This window comes from Bombina bombina, chromosome 6 (assembly GCF_027579735.1).
Source record: "Bombina bombina isolate aBomBom1 chromosome 6, aBomBom1.pri, whole genome shotgun sequence".
NCBI lineage: Eukaryota > Metazoa > Chordata > Amphibia > Anura > Bombinatoridae > Bombina > Bombina bombina.
Window position 1 is genome coordinate 525844717 of NC_069504.1, and position 27593 is coordinate 525872309.

The following is a 27593-nucleotide window of genomic DNA, read 5'->3' on the forward strand; positions in this document are numbered from 1 at the left end:
TTACAAAACACATATGTGTTATGCAGTTTGATGAGCTTGTCTAACCAACTGGAATTTAACCAATATCACAATCCTCAACATTTCCTTGCTGATGTTAAATTGATAATTTCTTCTTGAATAACAGTTTTTGGAAAGAAGGCAGTTGTCCTGTTTGAATAGATTTCTCAATAAAAAATACTTTATTCTGACCCTTATTTAGTGCCTCCGGGGTCGATTACCCCTGAAAAGCTGTTTGTAATGATGAATGACCATAATATCAATGTGATTATAATGGATGCTCGAAGTACAACAGATTATCAGGAGTCTCACATACAGCATTCCATAAGTGTGCCACAAGAAGCTGTCCAGCCTGGGTACTTATTTTATAATAGCAGCATAAAATAACAGTAAAAAGGTGCAAACACATTCTAAAATATGTTTGTGTATGCAGATGCACTGCAAGCAAGATTGAAAATAACTTGCCCGATTCATCAAAAGAAATATGGGCTCAAAGAGGTAATGCTGATTATGTCATATTGCTAGACTGGTTCAGTTCAGTAAATGACTTGGCACTTGGAACAACCCTCCAAAGTTTAAAGGATGCACTTTTTAAGGTAAGAAATTAAGGCAAAGGAATATGATTTAAAATGTGCAACTTTTTCTATTGCAACTGCCTCTTCAATTATTATCAAGTTGGTGTTAGTTTTCATAGAATTGAATTGGAATACCTTGGAGATAGCATATGGAAGTTTTTAGGGCTCTGTATCTTTCTCTTCCTTTTTTTTAAAAAACAAAACAAAAACAAAACAACTTTATTAAGAATACTGGGGAAGTACATTACTTTGGAGACACAGCTCCACTTTTACAGTTATCAACAGCTGGTTTACTTTTCTTAATTTTAACCATCAAACTAACTAAAAGGAAAGTGGAACACCTGTTTTACAACACTAGCTAGAATAGGGATACTTCTCGCCAAATCGCCAGCTGCGGCTTTGCTACACATAGGTACATGCACTTTACCCAAACATCATAGCTACTTGTGTCTTTACCTTTTCTCTGACATAAACTTTCCATAGCTAGATTATGGAAGACAGAAGCTCCCCCTACCTGGCCCTACATAATTAACACCATGGCTTATATATACTCAATGGAAAGAAGTGTTTTTCACTCCATGGATAATTCTGACCTTTTTTAAATGATTTGGGCTGACTGGAAATCCTTATTTAACACTCAATGGCTTCCTAACACTGACCTCTAATATAGTGTGGAATACCTCTCCAAATTGGCTTTCTTCCCATAACATTGTTGCCTCCCTCATAATGTTTCCCCACTACTCCAAGCTACCACCATCCATACCCATCAGCAATCCTTTATTTTCCTGGACCTCTTCCGCCCCCTCCCCCCAAAATTCATAAAATGTCCAATTTAAAAATTCTTGTTATAGTTTATAAAATGTTCTTCATAAATGTGCAGCATCGTATACGAGCGTTAAGTGAATGTGATACGACGCACATATACATGCCGGGACTTTGTGACGTCATGGTTACATACCAGCCCCTGTATAGTAGATGAGTTCCGCCTGTACATGTTCAGTGGTGAAAAGATTACCTATTATAATAGCAACTGAAATAGTGCTTTTCTCTTGGTTGGGCTCAGAGTGCTGTAGTATGCTACATGCATTGTGCACATGCATGTGCCAAGTGCCCTGCATTAGTTTTCTGTAGATTTGAAGCACCAGCATACCATTTATTCCCCTTTAATTTTCTTTTTTTACATACCCATTAGCCTAACAGCAGAGATGGATGAGTATTGAGTTTTGTATGCATGTAATGTTTATGTTATGTATAGTTTAAATGCATATATTCTGTTTTATACACAGTGGGAAACAAAAACTATATTACGAAGTGAACCTTTCATTTTAGAGGGTGGTTATGAGAACTGGCTACTTTGTTATCCCATGTACACCACAAATGGGAAAGTGCTTGTGCCCAAGAGAAGTAAAACTGAAGCAGTCCCTGTGTCATGTAAGTTTATAAATTAATGTTGATATTCATTTGTGGACAATGTTGAGCTGCTTGTGGCTAACTATTAACAGTACAGACATACATTTTTCTCCAACATAGGTGTGTCCGGTCCACGGCGTCATCCTTACTTGTGGGATATTCTCTTCCCCAACAGGAAATGGCAAAGAGCCCAGCAAAGCTGGTCACATGATCCCTCCTAGGCTCCGCCTTCCCCAGTCATTCTCTTTGCCGTTGTACAGGCAACATCTCCACGGAGATGGCTTAGAGTTTTTTAGTGTTTAACTGTAGTTTTTATTATTCAATCAAGAGTTTGTTATTTTAAAATAGTGCTGGTATGTACTATTTACTCTGAAACAGAAAAGAGATGAAGATTTCTGTTTGTAAGAGGAAAATGATTTTAGCAACCGTTACTAAAATCGATGGCTGTTTCCACACAGGACTGTTGAGAGGAATTAACTTCAGTTGGGGGAACAGTGAGCAGACTTTTGCTGCTTGAGGTATGACACATTCTAACAAGACGATGTAATGCTGGAAGCTGTCATTTTCCCTATGGGATCCGGTAAGCCATTTTTATTACAGAAAGAAAAAAAGGGCTTCACAAGGGCTTTTCAAGACTGTAGACATTTTCTGGGCTATATCGATTTATATATAAACATATTTTATACTCCATAGCCTTGAGGAATTATTTTAATCTTGGGAATTATGTAAAATAACCGGCAGGCACTGTATTGGACACCTTATTCTCTAGGGGCTTTCCCTAATCATAGGCAGAGTCTCATTTTCGCGCCTCTATTGCGCACTTGTTTTTGAGAAGCATGACATGCAGATGCATGTGTGAGGAGCTCTGATACATAGAAAAGACTTTCTGAAGGCGTCATTTGGTATCGTATTCCCCTTTGGGCTTGGTTGGGTCTCAGCAAAGCAGATACCAGGGACTGTAAAGGGGTTAAATATAAAAACGGCTCCGGTTCCGTTATTTTAAGGGTTAAAGCTTCCAAATTTGGTGTGCAATACTTTTAAGGCTTTAAGACACTGTGGTGAAATTTTGGTGAATTTTGAACAATTCCTTCATACTTTTTCGCAATTGCAGTAATAAAGTGTGTTCAGTTTAAAATTTAAAGTGACAGTAACGGTTTATTTTAAAACGTTTTTTGTACTTTGTTATCAAGTTTTTGCCTGTTTAACATGTCTGAACTACCAGATAGACTGTGTTCTGAATGTGGGGAAGCCAAGGTTCCTTCTCATTTAAATAGATGTGATTTATGTGACACAAAATTTAGAGAAAATGATGCCCAAGATGATTCCTCAAGTGAGGGGAGTAAGCATGGTACTGCATCATCCCCTCCTTCGTCTACACCAGTCTTGCCCACACAGGAGGCCCCTAGTACATCTAGCGCGCCAATACTCCTTACTATGCAACAATTAACGGCTGTAATGGATAATTCTATCAAAAACATTTTAGCCAAAATGCCCACTTATCAGCGAAAGCGCGACTGCTCTGTTTTAGAAAATACTGAAGAGCATGAGGACGCTGATGATATTGGTTCTGAAGGGCCCCTACACCAGTCTGAGGGGGCCAGGAGGTTTTGTCTGAGGGAGAAATTTCAGATTCAGTGGAAAATTTCTCAACAAGCTGAACCTGATGTGATTACATTTAAATTTAAATTGGAACATCTCCCGCGCTCTGCTTAAGGAGGTGTTATCCACTCTGGATGATTGTGAGAATTTGGTCATTCCAGAGAAACTATGTAAAATGGACAAGTTCCTAGAGGTCCCCGGGGCCCCCCGAGAGCTTTTCCTATACCCAAGCGGGTGGCGGACATTGTAAATAAAGAATGGGAAAGGCCCGGTATACCTTTCGTCCCTCCCCCCATATTTAAAAAATTGTTTCCTATGGTCGACCCCAGAAAGGACTTATGGCAGACAGTCCCCAAGGTCGAGGGGGGCGGTTTCTACTCTAAACAAACGCACCACTATACCCATAGAAGATAGTTGTGCTTTCAAAGATCCTATGGATAAAAAATTAGAAGGTTTGCTTAAAAAAAGATGTTTGTTCAGCAAGGTTACCTTCTACAACCAATTTCATGCATTGTTCCTGTCACTACAGCGCGTGTTTCTGGTTCGATGAGCTAGAAAAGGCGCTCAATAATAATTCTTCTTCTTATGAGGAGATTATGGACAGAATTCATGCTCTCAAATTGGCTAATTCTTTCACCCTAGACGCCACTTTGCAATTGGCTAGGTTAGCGGCGAAAAATTCTGGTTTTGCTATTGTGGCGCGCAGAGCGCTTTGGTTAAAATCTTGGTCAGCGGATGCGTCTTTCAAGAACAAATTGCTTAACATTCCTTTCAAGGGGAAAACGCTGTTTGGCCCTGACTTGAAAGAGATTATCTCTGATATCACTGGGGGCAAGGGCCACGCCCTTCCTCAGGATAGGTCTTTCAAGGCCAAAAATAAACCTAATTTTCGTCCCTTTCGCAGAAACGGACCAGCCCCAAGTGCTACGTCCTCTAAGCAAGAGGGTAATACTTCTCAAGCCAAGCCAGCCTGGAGACCAATGCAAGGCTGGAACAAAGGCCAAGAAACCTGCCACTGCTACCAAGACAGCATGAGATGTTGGCCCCGATCCGGGACCGGATCTGGTGGGGGGCAGACTCTCTCTCTTCGCTCAGGCTTGGGCAAGAGATGTTCTGGATCCTTGGGCACTAGAAATAGTCTCCCAAGGTTATCTTCTGGAATTCAAGGGGCTTCCCCCAAGGGGGAGGTTCCACAGGTCTCAATTGTCTTCAGACACATAAAAAAACAGGCATTCTTACATTGTGTAGAAGACCTGTTAAAAATGGGAGTGATTCATCCTGTTCCATTAGGAGAACAAGGGATGGGGTTCTACTCCAATCTGTTCGTAGTTCCCAAAAAAGAGGGAACATTCAGACCAATCTTAGATCTCAAGATCCTAAACAAGTTTCTCAAGGTTCCATCCTTCAAAATGGAAACCATTCGAACAATTCTTCCTTCCATCCAGGAAGGTCAATTCATGACCACGGTGGATTTAAAGGATGCGTATCTACATATTCCTATCCACAAGGAACATCATCGGTTCCTAAGGTTCGCATTCCTGGACAAGCATTACCAGTTTGTGGCACTTCCGTTCGGATTAGCCACTGCTCCAAGGATTTTCACAAAGGTACTAGGGTCCCTTCTAGCGGTGCTAAGACCAAGGGGCATTGCAGTAGTACCTTACTTGGACGACATTCTGATTCAAGCGTCGTCCCCATCCTCAAGCAAAGGCTCACACGGACATTGTCCTGGCCTTTCTCAGATCTCACGGGTGGAGAAGTGAACGTAGAAAAAAGTTCTCTATCTCCGTCAACAAGGGTTCCCTTCTTGGGAACAATAATAGACTCCTTAGAAATGAGGATTTTTCTGACAGAGGCCAGAAAATCAAAACTTCTAAATACTTCATTCTGTTCCTCTTCCTTCCATAGCGCAGTGCATGGAAGTAATAGGTTTGATGGTAGCGGCAATGGACATAGTTCCTTTTGCGCGAATTCATCTAAGACCATTACAACTGTGCATGCTCAGTCAGGTGGAATGGGGGACTATACAGACTTGTCTCCGACGATACAAGTAAATCAGAGGACCAGAGATTCACTCCGTTGGTGGCTGTCCCTGGACAACCTGTCACAGGGGATGAGCTTCCGCAGACCAGAGTGGGTCATTGTCACGACCGACGCCAGTCTGGTGGGCTGGGGGCGCGGTCTGGGGACCCCTGAAAGCTCAGGGTCCTTTGGTCTCGGGAAGAATCTCTTCTACCGATAAATATTCTGGAACTTGAGAGCGATACTCAATGCTCTCAAGGCTTGGCCCAGCTTAGCAAAGGCCAAGTTCATACGGTTTCAATCAGACAACATGGACGACTGTTGCGTACATCAACCATCAGGGGGGAACAAGGAGTTCCCTGGCGATGGAAGAAGTGACCAAAATCATTCAATGGGCGGAGACTCACTCCTGCCACTTGTCTGCAATCCACATCCCGAGGAGTGGAAAATTGGGGAAGCGGATTTTCTGAGTCGTCAGACATTTCATCCGGGGGAGTGGAACTCCATCCGGAAATCTTTGCCCAAATTACTCAATTGTGGGGCATTCCAGACAAGGATCTGAATGGCCTCCTCGTCAGAACTTCAAGGTTCCTTGCTACGGGGTCCAGATCCAGGATCCCAAGGGCGACTCTAGTAAGATGCACTAGTAGCACCTTGGACCTTCAAACTAGCTTATGTATTCCCCGCCGTTTCCTCTCATCCCCAGGCTGGTAGCCAGGATCAATCAGGAGGAGAGCATCGGTGATCTTGAAGCTCCTGCGTGGCCACGCAGGACTTGGTATGCAGACCTGGTGAATATGTCATCGCTCCACCATGGAAGCTACCTTTTGAGACGAGACCTTCTTGTTCAAAGGGTCCGGTTCGAACATCCGAATCTGGTCCCTCACTCCAACTGACTGCTTGGAGATTGAACGCTTGATCTTATCAAAGCGAGGGTTCTCAGATTCTGTCATTGATACTCTTGTTCAGGCCAGAAAGCCTGTAACTAGAAAAATTTACCACAAAATATGGGAAAGAAATATATCTGTTTGGTGTGAATCTAAAGGATTCCCTTGGACAAGGTAAAAATTCCTAAGATTCTATCCTTTCTTCAAGAAGGTTTGGAGAAAGGATTATCTGCTAGTTCCTTGAAGGGACAGATTTCTGCCTTGTCTGTGTTACTTCACAAAAAGCTGGCAGCTGTGCCAGATGTTCAAGCCTTTGTTCAGGCTCTGGTTAGAATCAAGCCTGTTTACAAACCTTTGACTCCTCCTTGGAGTCTCAATTTAGTTCTTTCAGTTCTTCAGGGGGTTCCGTTTGAACCCTTACATTCCGTTGATATTAGTATTATCTTGGAAAGTTTTGTTTTTGGTTGCAATTTCTTCTGCTAGAAGAGTTTCAGAATTATCTGCTCTGCAGTGTTCTCCTCCTTATCTGGTGTTCCATGCAGATAAGGTGGTTTTACCGTACTAAACCTGGTTTTCTTCCGAAAGTTGTTTCTAACAAAACATTAACCAGGAGATAGTCGTGCCTTCTTGTGTCCGAATCCAGTTTCAAAGAAGAACGTTTGTTGCACAATTTGGATGTTGTTCGTGCTCTAAAATTCTATTTAGATGCTACAAAGGATTTTTAGACAAACATCTTCCTTGTTTGTTGTTTATTCTGGTAAAAGGAGAGGTCAAAAAGCAACTTCTACCTCTCTCTCTTTTTGGATTAAAAGCATCATCAGATTGGCTTATGAGACTGCCGGACGGCAGCCTCCTGAAAGAGATCACAGCTCATTCCACTAGGGGCTGTGGCTTCCACATGGGCCTTCAAGAACGAGGCTTCTGTTGATCAGATATGTAAGGCAGCGACTTGGTCTTCACTGCACACCTTTTACTAAATTTTACAAGTTTGATACTTTTGCTTCTTCTGAGGCTATTTTTGGGAGAAAAGGTTTTGCAAGCCGTGGTGCCTTCCATCTAGGTGACCTGATTTGCTCCCTCCCTTCATCCGTGTCCTAAAGCTTTGGTATTGGTTCCCACAAGTAAGGATGACGCGTGGACCGGACACACCTATGTTGGAGAAAACAGAATTTATGTTTACCTTATAAATTACTTTCTCAACGGTGTGTCCGGTCCACGGCCCGCCCTGGTTTTTTAATCAGGTCTGATAATTTATTTTCTTTAACTACAGTCACCACGGTATCATATGGTTTCTCCTATGCAAATATTCCTCCTTTACGTCGGTCGAATGACTGGGGAAGGCGGAGCCTAGGAGGGATCATGTGACCAGCTTTGCTGGGCTCTTTGCCATTTCCTGTTGGGGAAGAGAATATCCCACAAGTAAGGATGACGTCGTGGACCGGACCACACCGTTGGAGAAAGTAATTTATCAGGTAAACATAAATTCTGTTTTTTTCAGTAAACCTGTGTCTGACTTGCTGATTCTTTGTGGAAAGGTACTTATAGATTTGTTTTCTCTTAGTGGACTTCAGCTACCCATGCCTGGAAGAGCCACCTGCCCCTCCATTACTCACACATGTAGAGCTGCCTCCTGAACCTTCGAATGAAAATAACGAAGAAAAGGCTGAAGTCACTAAAACTGAGAAATCTGAGGAACCAATCATTTTAAACACCCAAAATCTAAGCCTGTTCCACAAGCTAGTCCTTCAGATCCTGTGAAAACCATTCACCCTCCAGACCCTGTGAAAACTATTCACCCTCCAGACCCTGTGAAAACCATTAGCGCTCCAGACCCTGTGAAAATGATTCCACAAGTGAGTTTATTCACTTTGCTTGACTAAAAGAGCTTGTTTTTTTCCAAGTACCGTTTGAATCATTAAAATAATACTGGTATACATTTATCACCTTTGTAATAATATGATTATAACTGTTAGCGTTCTACAATGTATACAGCTACAAAGGGTCTTAAAGAACAATTTTTAAGATGTTCAATACTGCTGAATATGTATGGAAAAATGCATCATTATGGTCAAATGTTTTTGTCTCGCTTATTTTTATTGTGCTTTGTTGTTGTAGAGCATGGTTACATCTACTGTGGGGATAATATATCCCTGTGGCATAACTAAATCCATATGACAGATCGCAGGTATTTGCGCTTCCTGTTTCCTTTAGTAGGAAGTGCAAAAGGCCATTACAATATAGTTGCAGTTTCTTGTGACCTGTTGACGGGACATTTTTTTACAGCTGTCGATAGCTCAAACATAAACTATCTGCTTCCCCCACAATCTGAACCCTTGCTCTCTAGCTAATCTCTGCCCGTGGCACTACCCACTTACACTTGTATCCTTCCCCATCGCCTAAAAAGCCACTTACACATGATCCCCAATCCCAAAACCCCTCAAGCCCAATTCCCCATAGTGTGCCCTGCGTCATAAAGCCCCATCCTACTTTAAAAAAAAACCCTTATTTTATTCCCCAAACATTTTATTGTTAGTTTAATAAAAGTAGTGATTCTTCAGCCTCTATGTAATAGGCTAGTGAATATATAATACAGACAACAGTTTAATTGCTTAAGGGTTCAGACACTCCATAGCATTGATTAGCCATACAGACCTGCTGTACTTAAATGGGATTGTCTACTTGATTTGTTTTATTGTTTTAAAAAGATGGCTAATGCCTTTACCTACGCATTCCCCCAGCTTTGCACAACCAACATTTATTATATTAATATACTTTATAACCTAAATCTCTACCTGTTTCTAAGCCCTTGCAGGCCGCCACTTATCTTAGTGTGTTTTATTAACTTTTCACAGCCAGATAGTGCTAGTTCATGTGTGCCATATAGATAACAATGTGCTCACTCCAGTAAAGTTATGCATGATCCATCACTAATTGGCTAAAATGCAAGTTTGTAATAAGCTCTGAGATAAGGAGGCAGTCTGTAGAGGCTACAAGGTAATCTCGGAGGTAAAAAAGTATATTAATATAACAGTGTTGGTTATGCAAAACTGGGGAATGGGTAATAAAGGCATTATCTATCTTTTAAAAAAAATACAAATTCTCAAGTAGACTTTCCTTTAAATGTCACACAGAATTTGCTGTTCATAAATAAAACAATTTGATTCTTATCCTACACAAATTTAGCTGTATTAAAAAACTGTTGAAGGTTTATTCTTCTGACCTGCTCCATTTAGGTACTAAACTTGAGATCTAGTCGTTAGTATTTCTTTTTGAACAGGGTGGTGAGAGTCCACAATCCATTACTCCTGGGAATTACTCTTCCCAGAAGTAATGGATTTTGGGACTCTCACCATCATGAAATAAATTAATTTATTAGGTAAAGTATTAATTATGATTTTAAATGTTGCATATTTCAAATATTTTTTCATAAATGGCAATACTCACTTCAGTGCTTAATTCTTACAAATGATTAGTGCCTCCTGTACTCTATAACTTTTTCTGTTAGGGTTTTTAAAAATATTGTTTTGCATATTCTTTGTTGTGCCATAGATGGTTTTTATTAGTTGTAACGATTTTAACTATAATAGACAATACAAAATTAAAATCTTTGGGGTTTTTTTTGTTTCCACATGACCACTTCATGTTTTTGTCAACAATTTAGATTGATCGTTCAAAGAAACCAACAGTGAAAGTTTTCTGATTAATGAAACCAAAAACCTAAAGTTTCAAACAATGAAACCAAAAACAACCCAGTTATAAATGGAAAACATTGTACCAGATAGATCAACGAAATCCATTATTGGATTCCAAACCTGCTGTAAAATTAGATATGCAACAATTTGATAAAAACATAAATGAAAAAACACAAGAAAAACAAAGAGAATATAGAAAATAATTCAGAAACACCGAATTCTTTCTAAACAAGATGTAGTTGTTAAAAAGAATGAGACTGAAATTGAAAAGGTTACTGTGAGTAAAAACGAAGAAACTGAAAAAAACTTCAAGTTGTCCAGGAACAGGAAAAGATTGAAACCAAAACAACAGATATTGACAAGAATTCCATAGGCGAAAGAAAAAGAAAGGGCAAATAAATATTCCAAGTTTGGTAAGTATTAAAGGGATGTTTTTTTTTTTTTTTTTTTTGCAATAAGGTATGTGTGTGTATATGTATGCTGGGTTTTAGACAAACTTCAATTCTTTTTTTATACCGGAATAAAGAAATATCAAAGTTTGTCTGAAACCCAGCGAGAGTGGTCTGTGCATTTTCCTATTTTATTACCCCTGCCAGCACCCTGGTTGTTATTTTTTGTTCGTAAAAGTGCAGAATATATAATATCATTGGATCTTAATAGCCCCCCAGCTGACTGTTCTCTGACTTTGAAGTTTCTCACTGGTTTCCAGCTACTTCAATGCAAATTTAGTTGCAGTAGAAATTGTTGTATCTAAGACCTCTACTAGGCACAAATCTTGTGCTTGCCCTATAACTATTAGTAAGAAGGTATAAACTAAAAGGAGCAGCAGCAGATTTTCGCAAAGACTATTTGCTTCCTAAGATAGGGAGAGTCACGGCTTCATTCCTACTTTTGGGGAAATACAACACCTGGCCCACCAGGAGGAGGCAGACACACCCCAGCCAAAAGGCTTAAATATCCCTCCCACTTCCTCATTACCCAGTCATTCTTTGCCTTTCGTCTCGGTAGGGGGGTGGCAGGAGAACTATCGGAAGATTTGGCGAGTCCTGAAAAAAGGGTATCTGCCCTTCAAGATAGGACTGGAGTTTTAAGTAGTCATGGTCAACCTCTCAGTGAGAGGTATTGATGAAAGTTAAAGTCTGGAAATGCAGGGAAAGTTTTTCTGCGAAACCATCCAGACTACTGCCAACAGCTCCTAAGGCAATCAGTGTTGACGAGTTTCACTGCGCTGCTTTCTTTCACTCAAGTCCATGTCTGGAGCGCTTCTATAAGACTGTAACACTTGAGGAGGCTGTGTTCTGTTCCACAGCATGGATCCTGGAGGCAAGATTGTTTCAATTTTTACACATAAAACGCTATAACAGGGTCACAGTGTGGCTCCTTTATACCTTGATGGGATCCAGGGTTAATATCTTCTGAAGGGTGTTTATTGAACAGTTGGGGTTAATTAATCAGTGTATTAATTATTTACATGCTGCTTTGTCTGATTTTTTTTTTTCCCTGGGTTGATAGACTGTGTGTTTTTTGTCTGGAACAAATGGGTTTCACTTTTAAGTTTCACCTTCGTTTTTGAAAGTGTTGCACAGCTCCTATTACTTGCTGTACTTGTAATAACAGGGGAAGTACTGTCTTGCACGCCATGTGATCTATGTTCATTCCAGCTGAGACTTAAACCTTAGGAGAGCGTTTCCTCTGTTAACAGTCTGGGTCTAGATGAGTGCCCCAGCCATTGGGAGTATAAAGGTGCAGTTTTCTATAATAAAAAATGTTTTTATTTGTGTCCTTCTGTTGTTATAACCTGAGCTATGGAGGACTCTGACATGTTTGAAGGTACTCCTTCTGTACTACATCAACCTTTAATTATGTTCCACATGCTTTAACACGTTATAAAGTCTAAGAAGGGAGAACAAGCCTGCTAAGGCTCTTAGTCCCTCTGAGCCGTCTACCTCTCAGGACCTGGAGTCATCTAAATATTTATTGATTTAGCTATTATGTCCAAAAACAGTTATCCGATAATGATTTAACCTCTGTAGCTTCAGAGGGTGAACTTTCGGGTTGGAGTCCTTAGCGTCTAAGCCTCCTGCTGCGGAGGAACCGTCCTTTAGATTTAAAATTGAGGCACTTGCATTTTTTATTAGAGGAGGTTCTGTATACGTTAGAGGTTCCCAGAGGCCGCTCTGCCTGAAGAACCTATGATACCTCAGTTAGACAAGTTTACGAAGACAGGAAAGTTCCTTTTGACTTTTCATGTGCCGGTTAAGATGGCGAACATTATTAAGAACGAATGGGAAAGAATTGTTTCTTCCTTTTTCCCTCGTCTACTTTTAAAAAAGTTGTTCCCCAGACTCTTTAATGGATTTTTGGGGCTCCATTCCTAAGGTGGATGGTGCTATCTGTAGCTTGCTAAACATACTACTATACCTCTTGAGGATAGTGCTTCGCTTCAGAGAGCTGATGGATAAGAAAATGGAAAACTTTCTGAGAAAGATGTTTCAACATACGTGATTTTTGTTTCAACCGGCGGCTGCAGTTGCCGGAGCGGCTACCTACTGGTGTGACTCTTTGTCGGAAACTCATTGAGGTGGAGTTTCCCCTCAAGGATATTCTTGACAGAATTAAAGCTGAGAATTGCTAATTCTTTTATTCTGTGATGCGATTTATGCAAATTATTCGCCTAAATGCAAAGGCCTCTGGCTTTGCGGTCCTAGCCCGCCGGGCACTCTGGTTGAAGTCTTGGTCTGCGGATATGACTTCCAAGTCCAGACTCCTTTCTCTTCCCTTCAAGGGAAACATTTTATTTGGTTCAGGCCTGGACTCCATTATTTCTAAGGTTACCGGAGTCAAGGGTGCCTTCCTACCGCAAGATAAGAAGAACAAGTCTAAGGGACGACAATCTTCTAAATTTCGTTCCTTTCCTTCTGACAAATCCCAACGTCAACAATCCTCCTCCAAGCCTGAGCAACCCAAGAGTACTTGGAAGCCGGCTCATTCCTGGAATAAATCCAAGCAGAATAAGAAGCCAGCCGAAAACAAATCGGCATGAAGGGGCGGCCCCGGGATCGGGTAGGGGACAAACTGTCTCTTTTTTCAGACGCCTGGTTCAAGGACGTACAGGATACGTGGGTCCTGGAGGTGGTATCTCAGGGATACAAGATAGGCTTCAAATTTCATCCGCCAAGAGGCAGATTCCTTCTCTCGAATCTGTCTACCAGACCAGAAAAGAGGGATGCCTTTCTAGGGTGCGTGTGGGATCTATCCTCCTTAGGAGTTGTTGACTCTGTGCCTATTGAAGAAAGAGGTTTGGCGTTTTATTCAAACCTTTTCGTGGTCCCAGAGAAGGAGGGAACTTTCCACCCAATTCTGGACCTAATGTGCTTAAACAAATTTCTCAGTGTCCCTTCCTGACAGAATTAAAGTTTATGACCACTGTAGATTTGAAGGACACTTACCTTCATGTTCCAATCCACAGAGAACACTTTCAGTTCCTGAGGTTTGCATTCCTGGACCAGCACTTTCAGTTCATTGCCTTTCCGTTTGGCCTAGCTACTGCTCCAAGAATCTTTACGAAGGTTCTGGGGGATCTTCTAGCCGTTGCCAGAACTCAGGGTATTGCAGTAGCCCCATACTTGGACGATATTCTGGTGCAAGCACCATCCTTTTCGTCTTGCAGAAGAATTCTTGGATACCCTTCTCAGTCTTCTTCGATCACATGGATGGAAGATAAACTTGGAAAAGAGTTCTCTTATCCCAAATACCAGGGTAGAATTTCTGGGTACTATAATAGACTCCATATCCATGAGGATATTTCTAACGGACCAGAAACGTTGCAAGCTAACTTCGGCATGTCTTGCCCTCCGGACCTCCTTGAGTCCCTCTATGGCTCAGTGTATGGAGGTAATTGGTCTCATGATGTCCTGAATGGACATCAATCCTTTTGCCAGGTTCCGTCTCAGACCTTTACAACTGTGCATGCTGAGGCAGTGGAACGGCAATCATTCAGATCTGTCTCAACATATTGTATTAGACAGCCGGTCGAGAGAATCGCTCTCTTGGTGGCTCTGTCCAGATCATCTGTCCCGAGGGACATGCTTCTTAAAGGGACACTGTAACCAATTTTTTTCTTTTGTAATTCAGATAGAGCATGCAATTTTAGGCAACTTTCTAATTTACTCCTATTATCATTTTTTCTTCGTTCTCTTGCTATAATTATTTGAAAAAGAAGGCATCTAAGCTTTTTTTTGGTTTCAGTACTCTGGACAGCACTTTTTTATTGGTGGATGAATTTATCCACCAATCAGCAAGGACAACCCAGGTTGTTCACCAAAAATGGGCCGGCATCTAAACTTACATTCTTGCATTTCAAATAAAGATTCCAAGAGAATGAAGAAAATTTGATAATAGGAGTAAATTAGAAAGTTGCTTAAAATTTCGTGCTCAATCTGAATCACAAAAGAAAATTTTTGGGTACAGTGTCCCTTTAAGACCATCCTGGAAGATTGTGACTACGGACGCAAGCCTATCCGCATGGGAAGCTGTTTGGGGTGCCAGGAAGGCACAGGGGTTGTGGACTCAGGAGTCCTCCTCCCTTCCTATCAATATTTTGGAACTATGGGCAGTCTTCAAGGCCTTGAAGGTTTGGCCACTTATGGGTTCGTCCCAGTTTATCAGATTCCAATCAGACAATATAACCTTGGTGACTTACATCAACCATCAGGGGGGAACGAGAAGTTCCTTGGCGATAAAGGAACTATCTCAGATTCTGGAGTGGGCAGAGGCCCACAGCTGTTTGCTGTCAGCGATCCACATTCTGGGTGTGGACAGCTGGGAGGCGGATTTTCTCAGCAGGCAATCCTTCCATCCAGGGGAATGGTCTCTCCATCCCGAGGCATTCGCAGAGATATGCAGCAAGTGGGGGACGCCGGAGATAGATCTCATGGCGTCCCGTCTCAATACCAAGCTACCCAGGTACGGGTCGAGGTCGAGGGATCCCCAAGCAGATCTGATAGATGCACTAGCAGTGCCCTGGAGGTTCAAACTCATATCTTTTTTCCTCCATTACCTCTTCTTCATCGAGTGGTGACCAGCATCAAGCAGGAGCGGGTAATACTGATTGCTCCATTGTAGCCGAGAAGGACGTGGTTTGCTGATCTAGTGGGGATGTCCTCATCTCCTCCGTGGAAGTTACCTTGTCGCAGAGACTTGCTGATACAAGGTCCATTTGTTCATCAAAATCTAGATTCTCTGAGGCTGACTGCGTGGAGATTAAACGCTTAGTCTTAGCCAAGAGAGGTTTCTCTGAGAGTGTCATTGATACTCTTATTCAAGCTTGTAAACGAGTTACTCGGCGTATCTACCACAAGGTGTGGAGGACCTACTTATTCTGGTGTCAAGAGCGTGGTTTTTCCTGGCACAGAGTTAAGGTGGCCAGGATCTTATCTTTTCTCCAGGATGGGCTGGAGAAGGGCCTTTCTGCTAGTTCCCTGAAGGGACAGATTTCGGCCCTGTCGGTTTTATTGCACAAAAGACTGTCTGAGCTTCCAGACGTGCAGTCCTTTTGTTAAGGCTCTGATTAGGATCAGACCTGTGTTTAGATCTGGGGCTCCTCCTTGGAGCCTAAATCTTGTTTTTCGGTTTTGCAACAGGTTCCGTTTGAGCCTCTGCATTCCGTTGACATTAAATTGTTTTCTTGGAAGGTTCTCTTTTTATTGGCTATTTCCTCTGCGCGCAGAGTTTCTGAGATCTCTGCTTTGCAATGTGAGCCCTCTTATCTGATTTTTCATACAGATACGGAAGTTTTACGTACTAAATTAGCAGATTGTGGTTCCTTCCTTGTGTCCTAATCCTCCTTCATCGAAGGAACGCTTACTTCACAATTTGGATGTGGTTCGCGCCTTGAAGTTCTATCTTCAGGCTACTAAGGAGTTTAGACAATCTTTCTCTTTGTTTATTGTCTATCTTTTTGGTTAAGGAGTGTCATCTGCTTAGCTTACGAGACAGCGGGACATCGTCCTCCTGAGAGGATAACGGCTCATTCCACTAGAGCAGTGGCTTCCTCTTGGACCTTTAAGAACGAAGCCTCTGTGGATCAGATTGGTAAGGCGGCTACCTGGTCCTCCTTACGTACTTTTTCAAAATTTTACAAGTTTGATGTTTTTGCTTCGGTTGAAGCAGCTTTCGGGAGAAAAGTTTTGCAGGCTATGGTGCTTTCAAATTAGGGTCCACCTCTTCCTTTTTGTTCCCTCCCGTTATTCATTCAGTGTCCTCTGGAGCTTGGGTATAATTTCCCCAACAGTAAGGAATGAAGCCGTGGACTCTCCCTATCTTAGGAAGGAAAACATAATTTATGATTGCCAGATAAATTCCTTTCCTTCCAGATAGGGAGAGTCCACGGCCTCTTCCCGCTTTTTCTTGTCTATGGGCGGTCCCCTATTTATTTTATTCTTCTTGCACAATTTATACTTCTACTTTTCCTTGTTCCCTCGGCAGAATAACTGGGGTAATGAGGAAGTGGGAGGGATATTTAAGCCTTTGGCTGGGGTGTCTTTGCCTCCTCCTGGTGGCCAGGTGTTGTATTTCCCAACAGTAAGGAATGAAGCCGTGGACTCTCCCTATCCGGAAGGAAAGAAATTTATCTGGTAAGCATAAATTACGTGTTTTTTTTAAACACATTAATGAGAAAAGAATCACAAAATAAATAACATTACACACAAAAAAAAGAAAAAAAGAATATTACGTAAGTGCTGTTAATGCCATGTGAAGTGCACTGCTCTGCTTTTCAGATTCACTTTTATGAAGATTTATAAATACCTGGTCTGAACAAAGTACTAAATACGAGCATAATAGAGAGTGACAAAAATGTGGCAAGAAAGTAATAGTATATAATAAGTAAGTTTGGGTTATAAATTGTTTTTAAGGGGTTTTTTTATGTTTAGAAGCATTCTATCAATATATATGGTTTGTAAAAATGATTCTGTTTAAACTTTATCCCTAACAAAATATGCATGTGACCCCTTGCCTTGCACTGTAGACCTCCTGCACTCACATTTGTGTAGCCAGTGATGTGTTGCTTTACATTGCCAGTGCCTGGAGCAGGAGAAAATACAGATGCACAGGTTGTGTGGACATTAAAAGTTAACAGTGCAGCTGTCATAATGTTTAAAACAAGCATTTTGTTGAATGCATATTGCAAACATTCTTCTAATGGTACTTTTCATATGACTTTTGCTTAATATCACATTGTTCTCTCTAAAAACTGTGTATTTTAATCTTATAGCCGGAAGAACATAAAAGTAATGAAGAAGATAAAACTGAAGTAGCTACTAAAGAGGCTTTTGAAGAAGATAGGCCCAAAGTAAGTAAATTAAATATACTGTATGTTTTGGAGTGGTGCTAGTCCATCTAATTCATAAAATATAGTTTTGTTACCTACAATTATTTAATACAATAATGTTAACTTTTCAGTCAAGCTTTGGAAGTATATTAAAGAGACAAAATTATCATATGCTAAATCACTTGAAAGTGATGCAGCATAACTGGAAAAAAATAGGATATCATAAAAGGAGCATATTCTTCCAGATTGAGAGTATCTGTGACATGTTTAATCCATTCTTTTGTGGATGGGGCGATCAGGAGTTTCACTGAGTTAAGTATAAATTGCATTAGCCTGAGCCTTAGTTTACTGTTGATCTTAAAGGGGAGGTTAAGTAGAGCGACACAGGGGTCTAGTTCAAATCTGGGGTTATTAAAGAAAAGTTTCAGTATCCTTTCTACTTCCAACCAGAGGCTTGTTATTTTTGGGCAAGACCACCATATATGGATCAATGTGCCTTTCAACCTACAACCCCTCCAACATCTATCTGAAGAATGGGGAAAATGTATTTCAATCGGGAGGGGGTTAGGTACAACCTTGTGATAATCTTGTAATGTAGCTCTAACATCTTAGGGGATGTTAAAGATCCATTGATTTCACAAATTGGTGTCTAGTTCTTTTCCCAGGTCACTATGCCATTTGTGCATGTATTTGGGGGTTCTTTGTTTTTCTTGTCTGTCAATAATTTTAGGGCTAATGAAAGAGAGTTTTTTATTGGTGTGGACATGTTACAGATCTGTTCAAAGGGTGTCATATTCCTAATTAAGTCAGCTTTGTATGGGGATGTGTGTATAAGGTGATGTAGTTGTCTATATTTAAAGTGAAGGTCTATTTTGATGAATTAGTGCCCGGTTTTTAATAAACCTATTAAAAACAAGGGCACTTTAATTTATCAAAATTGACATTTCACCGTTTTCTTCAAAAACTTACCTTTTAATCCTTGCAGCCGCTCCAGCACTTCCTCTGTCCGTCACAAGCCGTCTTCATGGGTCCAAAATGACAAATCCTGCTTCCTCCAATCACAGCGTTGCATCAGGCCAAGATTCCCCCGGGGGGGGGTGGAAGCTGTGATTGGAGGAAGCCTGATTCGTCATTTCTGACGTCTGCAGAGGTTTCCGACAGCCGGGGGAATCACTGGAGCAGCATTCAGGATTAAAAGGTAAGTTTTTGAAGAAAACAGTGAAATGTCAATTTTGATGAATTAAAGTGCCCTTGTTTTTAATAGGTTTATTAAAAACCGAGCACTAATTCATCAAAATGGACCTTCACTTTAAGCCAGTTAGTGTAGGTACCTTCCAAAATTTCCGTAAGCTCTTCTCTACATCTTAAATTTGGTCCATTTAGGAATGTGTTTATGGGGGTTGTGAACCCAATTTCTGCATATTGGGAACCTGTCGTGCTGACTCCTAGGAGCTTCACGTGCCTGAGCTCAATGTTATCTATATGAAACACGTGAATTTACGCCCTCTAGTGGTGAAAAACTGTCAAAATGCTTTCAGATTAGAGGCAGTCTTCAAGGTCTAAGAAATTAGCACATGAACCTCCTAGATTTAGCTTTCAATTAAGAATACCAAGAGAACAAAGCAAAATTGGTAATAAAAGTAAATTGGAAAGTTGTTTAAAATTACATGCCCTATTTAAATCATGAAATATTTTTTTTACTTTACTGTCCCTTTAATTTTAAACAACTTTCTAATTTTCTTCTATTAGCAAAGTTTCTTTGTTCTCTTGATATCTTTTGTTGAAAAAAGCTCAGGAGCATTCATGTCGCAGCACTATATGGCAGCAGTTTTGCAAGAATGTTATCCATTTGCATGAGCACTAGATGGCAGCACTATTTCCTGCCATCACAGAAACATTCAAGAGAGGCAAAGAGACCGTTAAGGCGAAACATGTCAGGGACGTTAGGGTACTGGTGAGGAGTCCTAGGAGCTCCTGTGTTTTTAGCAAGCCTTAGGCTGTCTACCATCAGAGCTATTTACTTAATCATTGCTTAACTTCTTACTTTGAAGCTGCATGTATTCATTACTTAAACTTTTCACTACTTGAACAAATTTTGCCTACTCCAATGACAAATTGAATAATCGCTACTTCAGTAGCGGCCATACTTAATTACAGCTATCTGTCTGTTCCACACATGTCGTTGGTTCTATATATAGATTACAAAAATTGTGTACTTACGAGCAATCAATTATAGCCAACATTTTGGACATGTTGTGTGGTATCATTACTATAGGGTTTATACCTGGAGCAACAAGCCTAGTCTAATTGGGCATCACTCTTTATAATAACTTTTGCTTTCGACCACAAACAAATTAGTTTAAAGTGTTAAAACACTAACACTAAAGAGCGGACAATCTCAATTGTTATTCTTGGATTAGTGAGTCTGTGTATGTGTGTGTATATATATATGTGTGTGTGTGTGTATATATGTGTGTGTGTGTGTGTGTGTATGTATGTATGTATATATATATATGTATGTGTGTGTGTGTGTGTGTGTGTATATATGTGTGTGTGTGTGTGTGTATGTATGTATGTATATATATATATGTATGTGTGTGTGTGTGTGTGTATATATATATATATATATATATATATATATATATATATATATATATATATATATATATATATATATATATATATATATATATATATATATATATATATAATTAATATATATAGCAATTTTCTGCAGGCAATACATGCCAAAGTGAGCGGTCACACGTAACTTGTATTTTTTGGTAAAGTGGGCATTCACTACCATACAACCTATATTCTATATCATAGGTTGACTCAATCACAATCTATCTATTGTAACAGACATTGGCTTATCCAACCATTATTTGCCACTGAGCAAACAATAGTGGCTGCTACATTATACAGATAATGGTGTTGATTTAATGCCATTAGTGGTGTACTGCAGTATACAAGCGTGTTACATTAACAGTAGCATTGGCTTCAAGCTGTAAAAATTTGTCTCTAACTTTTCTCACTTGGCTTATAGTGATGCGGACGATTACCACAATACAAACTAATAATCATAATGAATACGGATACTTATTGGGTTAATCTAGATGGGAATTAACTCTTTTTGAGTCTGCATTGTTGCTCTGATACTTTGTTATAATTTAATCAGAGTCCTGTATCCGCAGTTGCTCTTCAAACTTTACTACGCTAGTTACAGTAGCTGTATCAAGTTATGTCAATCAGCATTTGTTGCTCTGATCAAATGATAGGCTCCTAAGTGTGTTTTTAACTTGGTATTTTCCTATTTTATTATGTGTGTATTTGAACTAATAAAAGTTATATTTTAAATTCCTGAGTTGAATTGTCCACTGGAGATTCAATTCGCTCCCTTTAGTTATTGTGTAGCTGTACAAGCTTAAAAATAAGTTATTCACTTTTTTTATATCCTCCATTAAACCCCTTGAGTGCTACCCATGTAGTCTTTCTTTCAAAAGTTGGTCTCTTTGCCTCTTTTGAATGTTTTTGTGAATTAAACCCACTGCATAGCACTTACACACCCCTAATTTAATCCAAGTGACATAGTTCATTTACATTTTGGGGAAATACAGTGGGGTTTCTAGGGTAAATTATTAGTTGTAGTAGTGCCATTGGTGCCCCCCTTATCTTTCTGTTTCCTGCCATGTAGTGTTCCAGACAACTACCTAGGTATCTCTTCAACAAAGAATAACATGGGAACAAGGCAAATTTTTATAATGGGGGGGGGGGGGCGCAAGTGCTTAGATCATAACAAAGTTCTGATTTTAACACTTGCTGGAAAATTGCAATCACGTGATTTCAATGCCCAGATTGGATCATGGGTAACTGCCTACACTGCTAGGCACACCCCCGAGTCTGATTATTCATTAGCTAAAAGGAGGAGGCTACAGTACACCATAAAAGGTAGGACATTCCATGCCGTACTAACGGCGATAAAGCCCAGCGCTGCTAGGACAGCATGAAACATCCTAATTTGATCAATGGTTAGGTAGCCCAACATGTTTTCAGCATTCAAGGCAGAGGTAGCATTGCATGGATACTTTATGCTTTTGCACTTGTTTGCATCTTTTCACATTTTCTTCTCAAACGTATAAAGGTCTATTTTAGCTTTAGTAAGATTTTGGCCAGATAGTGTTAGTTTCTTTGCTCTTTTTTCTATTGAAGCTGGCCAAGGTATTTGGCTCTTTTCGGAGACGGATTTAAAAAAAAAAAAAAAAAGTGTAAAACACAAATATATTGATTTGCACAGAAATTTGTGCCTTGTACTTTTTCCTGATAAATGTAAGCAACAAAGTGCACATCTAGTACCTAGTATCCCCCATAGGCACCATATGCATGTATTCATTTGCCCATCAATATTATATAGTCATTGTAAAGAATCACAGATCTACTGATGTTTTCTAGGTCTTCATTATTCATATTCTTCCTCCTAATGGATTTATCTCTGCAATGATGGAGGAAACTGTATTTAAATTATATGAATAGGTTATGTATTGTTAGATCCATGGGGAAAGTGGTTATCTCACTTCCTGTATTGTTTGTAACCTAAATTCAATTTGCAGTAGCTATTCAGGGCCTGAAGAGAGTCACCTTGAAAGACCAAATCTAAATCCTACTAGAAAAGCTCCTTGTGCCAAGACCATTGATGTCTGGTTTATAAGCCTTTCAGTTTTTTCTTCAGATGTCCTGGGAACTTGATTTTCAAATGTGTCACTTTCAAGTGTAAAAACAGTTTTCTGGGTACAAGATAATCTTAATGAGACATGAAACCCAAAAGGTTTCTTTCATGATTCAGATAGAGCATCTTGGGTGAGAGCAGGTTAATAACCATGTTTACTAATCAGATGATTATTTCACCCTTGCTAGAGTTCAGCTATCCTATTCTATTATCTAATTTGCTTCATTCTCTTGATAGCCTTTGCTGAGCCAATAACATGAGACATATATGCACAGCCACCAATCAGCAGCTCCTGGGCCTACCTATGTATGCTTTTTAAACAAAAATTTGTGAAACAAATTATATAATAGAAGTAAATTGGAAAGTTGGTGAAAATTGCATATTCTATCTAAATTTCTTCAGGTAATTGGCAAGAGTCCATGAGCTAGTGACGTATGGATATACAATCCTACCAGGAGGGGCAAAAGTTGCCCAAACCTCAAAATTGCCTATAAATACACCCCTCACCACACCCACAATTCATAGGAGGTAAAGTTTGTAAAATTGGAGGTGGTAAAGTAAGTTTGTGCTTGATTTCTATGATTTCTTCTATGATAAGCGCTTCTCAGCATTTTGAAGCCCAATTCCTCTCAGAGTACAGTGTTTGTCAGAGGGATGTGAAGGGAGTATCGCCTATTGATTTTATAGTTTTCCTCACGGAAATGCTTTTCAAAGGTTCTCTGTTATAGGATTCAATCTCCTACCATCTCTTTTCAGATCGACGATATACTCTGCATATACCTTTACCTCTACTGATAAACTGTTCAGTACTGGTTTGGCTATCTGGCTATATGTGATGGGTGTCTTTCGGTATGTTTTCTCTGCAAGGTGTATCCAGTCCACAGATTCATCCTTTGCTTGTGGGATATTCGTCATTCCTACAGGAAGTAGCAAAGAGAGCACACCAGCAAAGCTGTCCATATAGGAGCTCCCCTCTAGCTCCACCCCCCAGTCATTCTCTTGCCTGGCTCTAAGCACTAGGGTCTCTCTCGGGAGTGTAAAGTGAATGTGGGTGTTAGATGTAGTTTTATTATCTTCAATCAAAAGTTTATTTTAAATGGTACCACACGGCTTTGTACTATTTATTCTCTAGCAGAAAAGTGATGACGATTTCCTGCTGAGAGGAAAATGATTTTAGCATGTTGTAACTAAAATCCACTGCTGTTCCCACACAGACTGAGGAGTACCAGAAAACTTCAGTTGGGGGAACCAGTTTGCAGGGTGATCTGCAATAAGGTATGTTCATGTCATTTATTTCTAGACAAGACTGAGATAATGCTAGAAGAGACTGGACAATATCCCCATGAGGGGAGGGTAAGCTATGTTCACAGACTTAGTAAGGAATTGAATGCTTACACAATAGGGCTAATATACTGGTTGGCACTTATTCAGGGCGATCGGTTGTTTGGCTAAGGAAAAATCATTTTGCAAGACACTTTGAAAGCCCTTTTGGGTTCTTTTTGGGGTTATTACCACATGGCTGTTTTTTAGTCACTTAGGAGTGATTTACTAGGCCTCACAGCTCCGGAGTAGAGTGGGAGGGGCCTTAGAATTGCAGAGAAGTTCATGCTGTTTCACATTGAGGGTCCTGCTGATGTTTGAGGGCCTAAAAGAAGCTATATTCCCCCAAATCTGATCCCTAAGGGCAGGTAGGGCCACTGCAAGGCTGTGGCAAGGTGCTGTAGTGATTTAACTGGGTGTTGGCTTTAGGCTGCTCCGGTTTGGGCATTAAGGGGTTAATCGTTTTGAAACTTGTGGTGCAATCTTATTAAGGCTTTAGCTACATACTGTGAAAATTTCAGAAAGATTGATGCATTTTTCACTGTTTTGTAAAATTGTGTGCTCTTTTTATCTCTTAAAGGCACAGTAACGTTTTTTTCAAATTGTGTTTTTTATTTGATTAAAGTGATTTCCAAGCCTGTTTGTGTACTCTACTAGTCTGTTAAACATGTCTGACACTAAGGAAAATCCTTGTTCAATGTGTTTAGAAGCCATGGTGGAACCCCCTCTCAGAATGTGTCCCACTTGTACTGATATGTCTATACACTTTAAAGATCATATTGTTGCACTTAAGAATGTGGCCCAAGATGATTCTCAGACTGAAGGTAACGAGGGTAGCCCGTCTGCCTCTCCCCAAGTGTCACAACCAGTTACGCCCGCGCAAGCGACACCTAGTACCTCCTAGTGCGTCTAACCCTTTTACATTACAAGACTTAGCGGCAGTCATGGATAATTCTCTTACAGCCTTCTTATCTAAACTACCCGTGTTATCTGCAAAGCGTGATAGCTCCGTTTTAAGAACAGAGTTAGGAGCATTCTGACGCTTTTGGTAACCGTATCCGATATACCCTCACAACGCTCTGAAGTGGGAGCGAGGGATTTGATGTCTGAGGGAGAAGTCTCTGATTCGAGGAAGAGTTTCCTCCTCAGACAGATTCAGATTACATTTGGCCTATTTTAAGTGTAAACTAGAACTCCTCCGTGTGTTACTTAGGAGGTATTAGCTACTCTGGATGACTGTGACCCTTTGGTGATTCCCAGAGAAATTGGGTAAAATGGACAAGTACCTAGAGGTCCCTGTTTACTCGGATGCGTTTCCGGTCCCAAGAGGATTGTGGATATCGTTACTAGGGAGTGGGATAGGCCAGGTGTCCCTTTGGGTCCCCCCTCCTGTTTAGTTAAGAAAATGTTCCCCATATCTGACCCCATGCGGGACTCGTGGCAGACGGTCCCTAAGGTGGAGGGGGCTGTTTCTACACTAGCTAAACGCACAACAGCATACCAATTGAAGACAGTTGTGCTTTTAAAGACCCTATGGATAAAAAATTAGAGGGTTTACTTAAGAAAATTTTTGTTCAACAAGGTTTTCTTCTCCAACCTATTGCCTGCATTATTCCTGTAACTACTGCAGCTGCTTTCTGTTTGAAGCGCTGGAAGACCTCGCTCCAGACGGAGACCTCATATGAGGAAATTATGGATAGAATTAAGGCTCTAAAGCTAGCTAATTCTTTTATCACTGACGCCGCTTTCCAAATAGCTAAGTTAGCGGCGAAAAAATTCAGGTTTCGCCATTTTGGCGCGCAGGGCGCTATGGCTAAAGTCCTGGTACGGCCGATGTGTTGTCTAAATCCAAGCGTTTGAACATTCCTTTCAAAGGGAAGACCCTATTCGGGCCTGAATTGAAAGAGATTATTTCAGCTATCACCGGGGGAAAAGGCCATGCGCTCTCTCCCTCAGGACAAAACCTTTAAAACAAAGAACAAAGCTAATTTTCGTTCCTTTCGCATTTTCAGGATCGGCCCCGCTTCATCCTCTCCGGCTGCAAAGCAAGAGGGTAATGCTTCACAGCCCAAGGCAAACTGGAAACCTTACCAGGGCTGGAATAAGGGTAAACAGGCCAAAAAGCCTGCAGCTGCCACCAAGACAGCATGAAGGGGTAGCCCCCGATCCGGGACCCGGATCTAGTAGGGGGCAGACCTCTCTCTCTTCGCTCAGGCCTGGGCAAGAGATGTACACGATCCTTGGGCATTAGAGATTGTAGCCCAGGGATACCTTCTAGAATTCAAGGACTCTCCTCCAAGGGGAAGGTTCCACGTTTCTCGTCTGTCTACAGATCAGACAAAGAAAGAGGCGTTTTTACGCTGTGTAGAAGATCTACATCCAATGGAAGTGATCCACCAAGTTCCAATTGCAGAGCAAGGACTGGGGTTTTACTCAAGCCTGTTTGTGGTTCCCAAAAAAGAAGGAACTTTCAGACCAATCCTGGATCTCAAAATTCTAAAACAAATTCCTCAGATTCCCATCATTCAAGATGGAGACCATGTCGGGACAATCTTACTAATGATCCAGGAGGGGTCAGTATATGACTTACCGTGGATCTAAAGGATGCATATCTGCACATTCCTATCCACAAAGATCATCACCAGTTTCTCAGGTTCTCCTTTCTGGACAAGCATTTTCAGTTTGTGGCTCTTCCTTTCGGGTTGGCCACTGCTCCCAGAATTTCACAAAGGTGCTAGGGTCCCTCCTGGCGGTCTAAGACCGCGGGGGCATAGCAGTGGCGCCTTACCTAGACGACATCTTAATTCAGAGGGCGTCAACTTTCCAAAGAACCAAGTCTCACACGGAGATTGTATTGGCCTCTCTGAGGTATCACGGTGGAAGGTGAACATCATAAAAGAGTTCTCCCTCCCCCCTCACAAGAGTTCCATTCCTAGGAACCCTGATAGACTCGGTAGAAATGAAAATATTTCTGACGGAGGTCAGAAAGCTAAAACTCTTAACTACTTGCCGAGCTCTTTATTCCATTCCTCGGCCATCTGTGGCTCAGTGCATGGAGACAATCGGACTAATGGTTGCGGCAATGGACATAGTCCCTTTTGCTCGGATACACCTCAGACCACTGCAACTATGCATGCTCAAACAGTGGAATGGGGATTATACAGATTTGTCCTCCTCAAATTCAGTTGGACCAGGAGACCAGAGATTCTCTTCTCTGGTGGTTATCTCAGGATCACCTGTCTCATGGAATATGTTTCCGCAGGCCAGAGTGGATCATTGTAACGACCGACGCCAGTCTATTAGGCTGAGGTGCGGTCTGGGACTCCCTGAAAGCTCAGGGCTTATGGTCTCAGGAAGAAACTCTTCTCCCGATAAACATTCTGGAACTGAGGGCGATATTCAACGCTCTCAGGCATGGCCTCAACTAGCGGCGGCCAAATTCATCAGATTTCAGTCGGACAACATCACGACTGTAGCTTACGTCAATCATCAGGGGGGGAACAAGGGGTTCCCTAGCAATGACCGGAAGTAACCAAAATAATCAGGTGGGCGGAGGATCACTCCTGCCATCTCTCAGCAATTCACATCCCAGGAGTAGACAACTGGGAGGGCGGATTTTCTAGAGTCGTCAGACTTTTCACCCGGGGGAGTGGGAACTCCACCCGGAGGTATTTGCCCAGCTGACTCAGCTATGGGGCACCCCAGAGTTGGATCTGATGGCGTCCCGTCAGAACACCAAACTTCCTATCTACGGGATCCCAAGGCGGTATTGATAGATGCTCTAGCAGCGCGTTGGTCCTTCAGTCTGGCTTATGTTTTTCCACCGTTTCCTCACCCCCCGCGTCTGGTTGCCAGAATCAAGCAGGAGAAGGCTTCTGTGATTCTAATAGCGCCTGCGTGGCCACGCAGGACTTGGTATGCAGACCTAGTGGACATGTCATCTGTCCCACCATGGACACTGCCAATGAGGCAGGATCTTCTAATACAGGGTCCGTTCAAGCATCCAAATTTAGTTTAGGATTCCCAGGATATTGTCCT

At 41.2% G+C, this 27593-nt stretch overlaps 1 protein-coding gene across 1 annotated transcript in view; it reads left to right on the forward strand.

Annotated features, from left to right (window-relative positions):
- The window catches only part of USP8 (ubiquitin specific peptidase 8), a 140322-nt gene that overhangs the window by 38619 nt on the left and 74110 nt on the right, over window positions 1-27593 (forward strand). Inside the window, 9 exon segments of the mRNA XM_053719328.1 lie at window positions 200-353; window positions 431-593; window positions 1859-2003; window positions 8052-8244; window positions 9674-9723; window positions 10214-10257; window positions 10259-10282; window positions 10284-10364; window positions 17456-17533. Of these exon segments, the coding sequence (XP_053575303.1) occupies window positions 200-353; window positions 431-593; window positions 1859-2003; window positions 8052-8244; window positions 9674-9723; window positions 10214-10257; window positions 10259-10282; window positions 10284-10364; window positions 17456-17533 (932 nt within the window).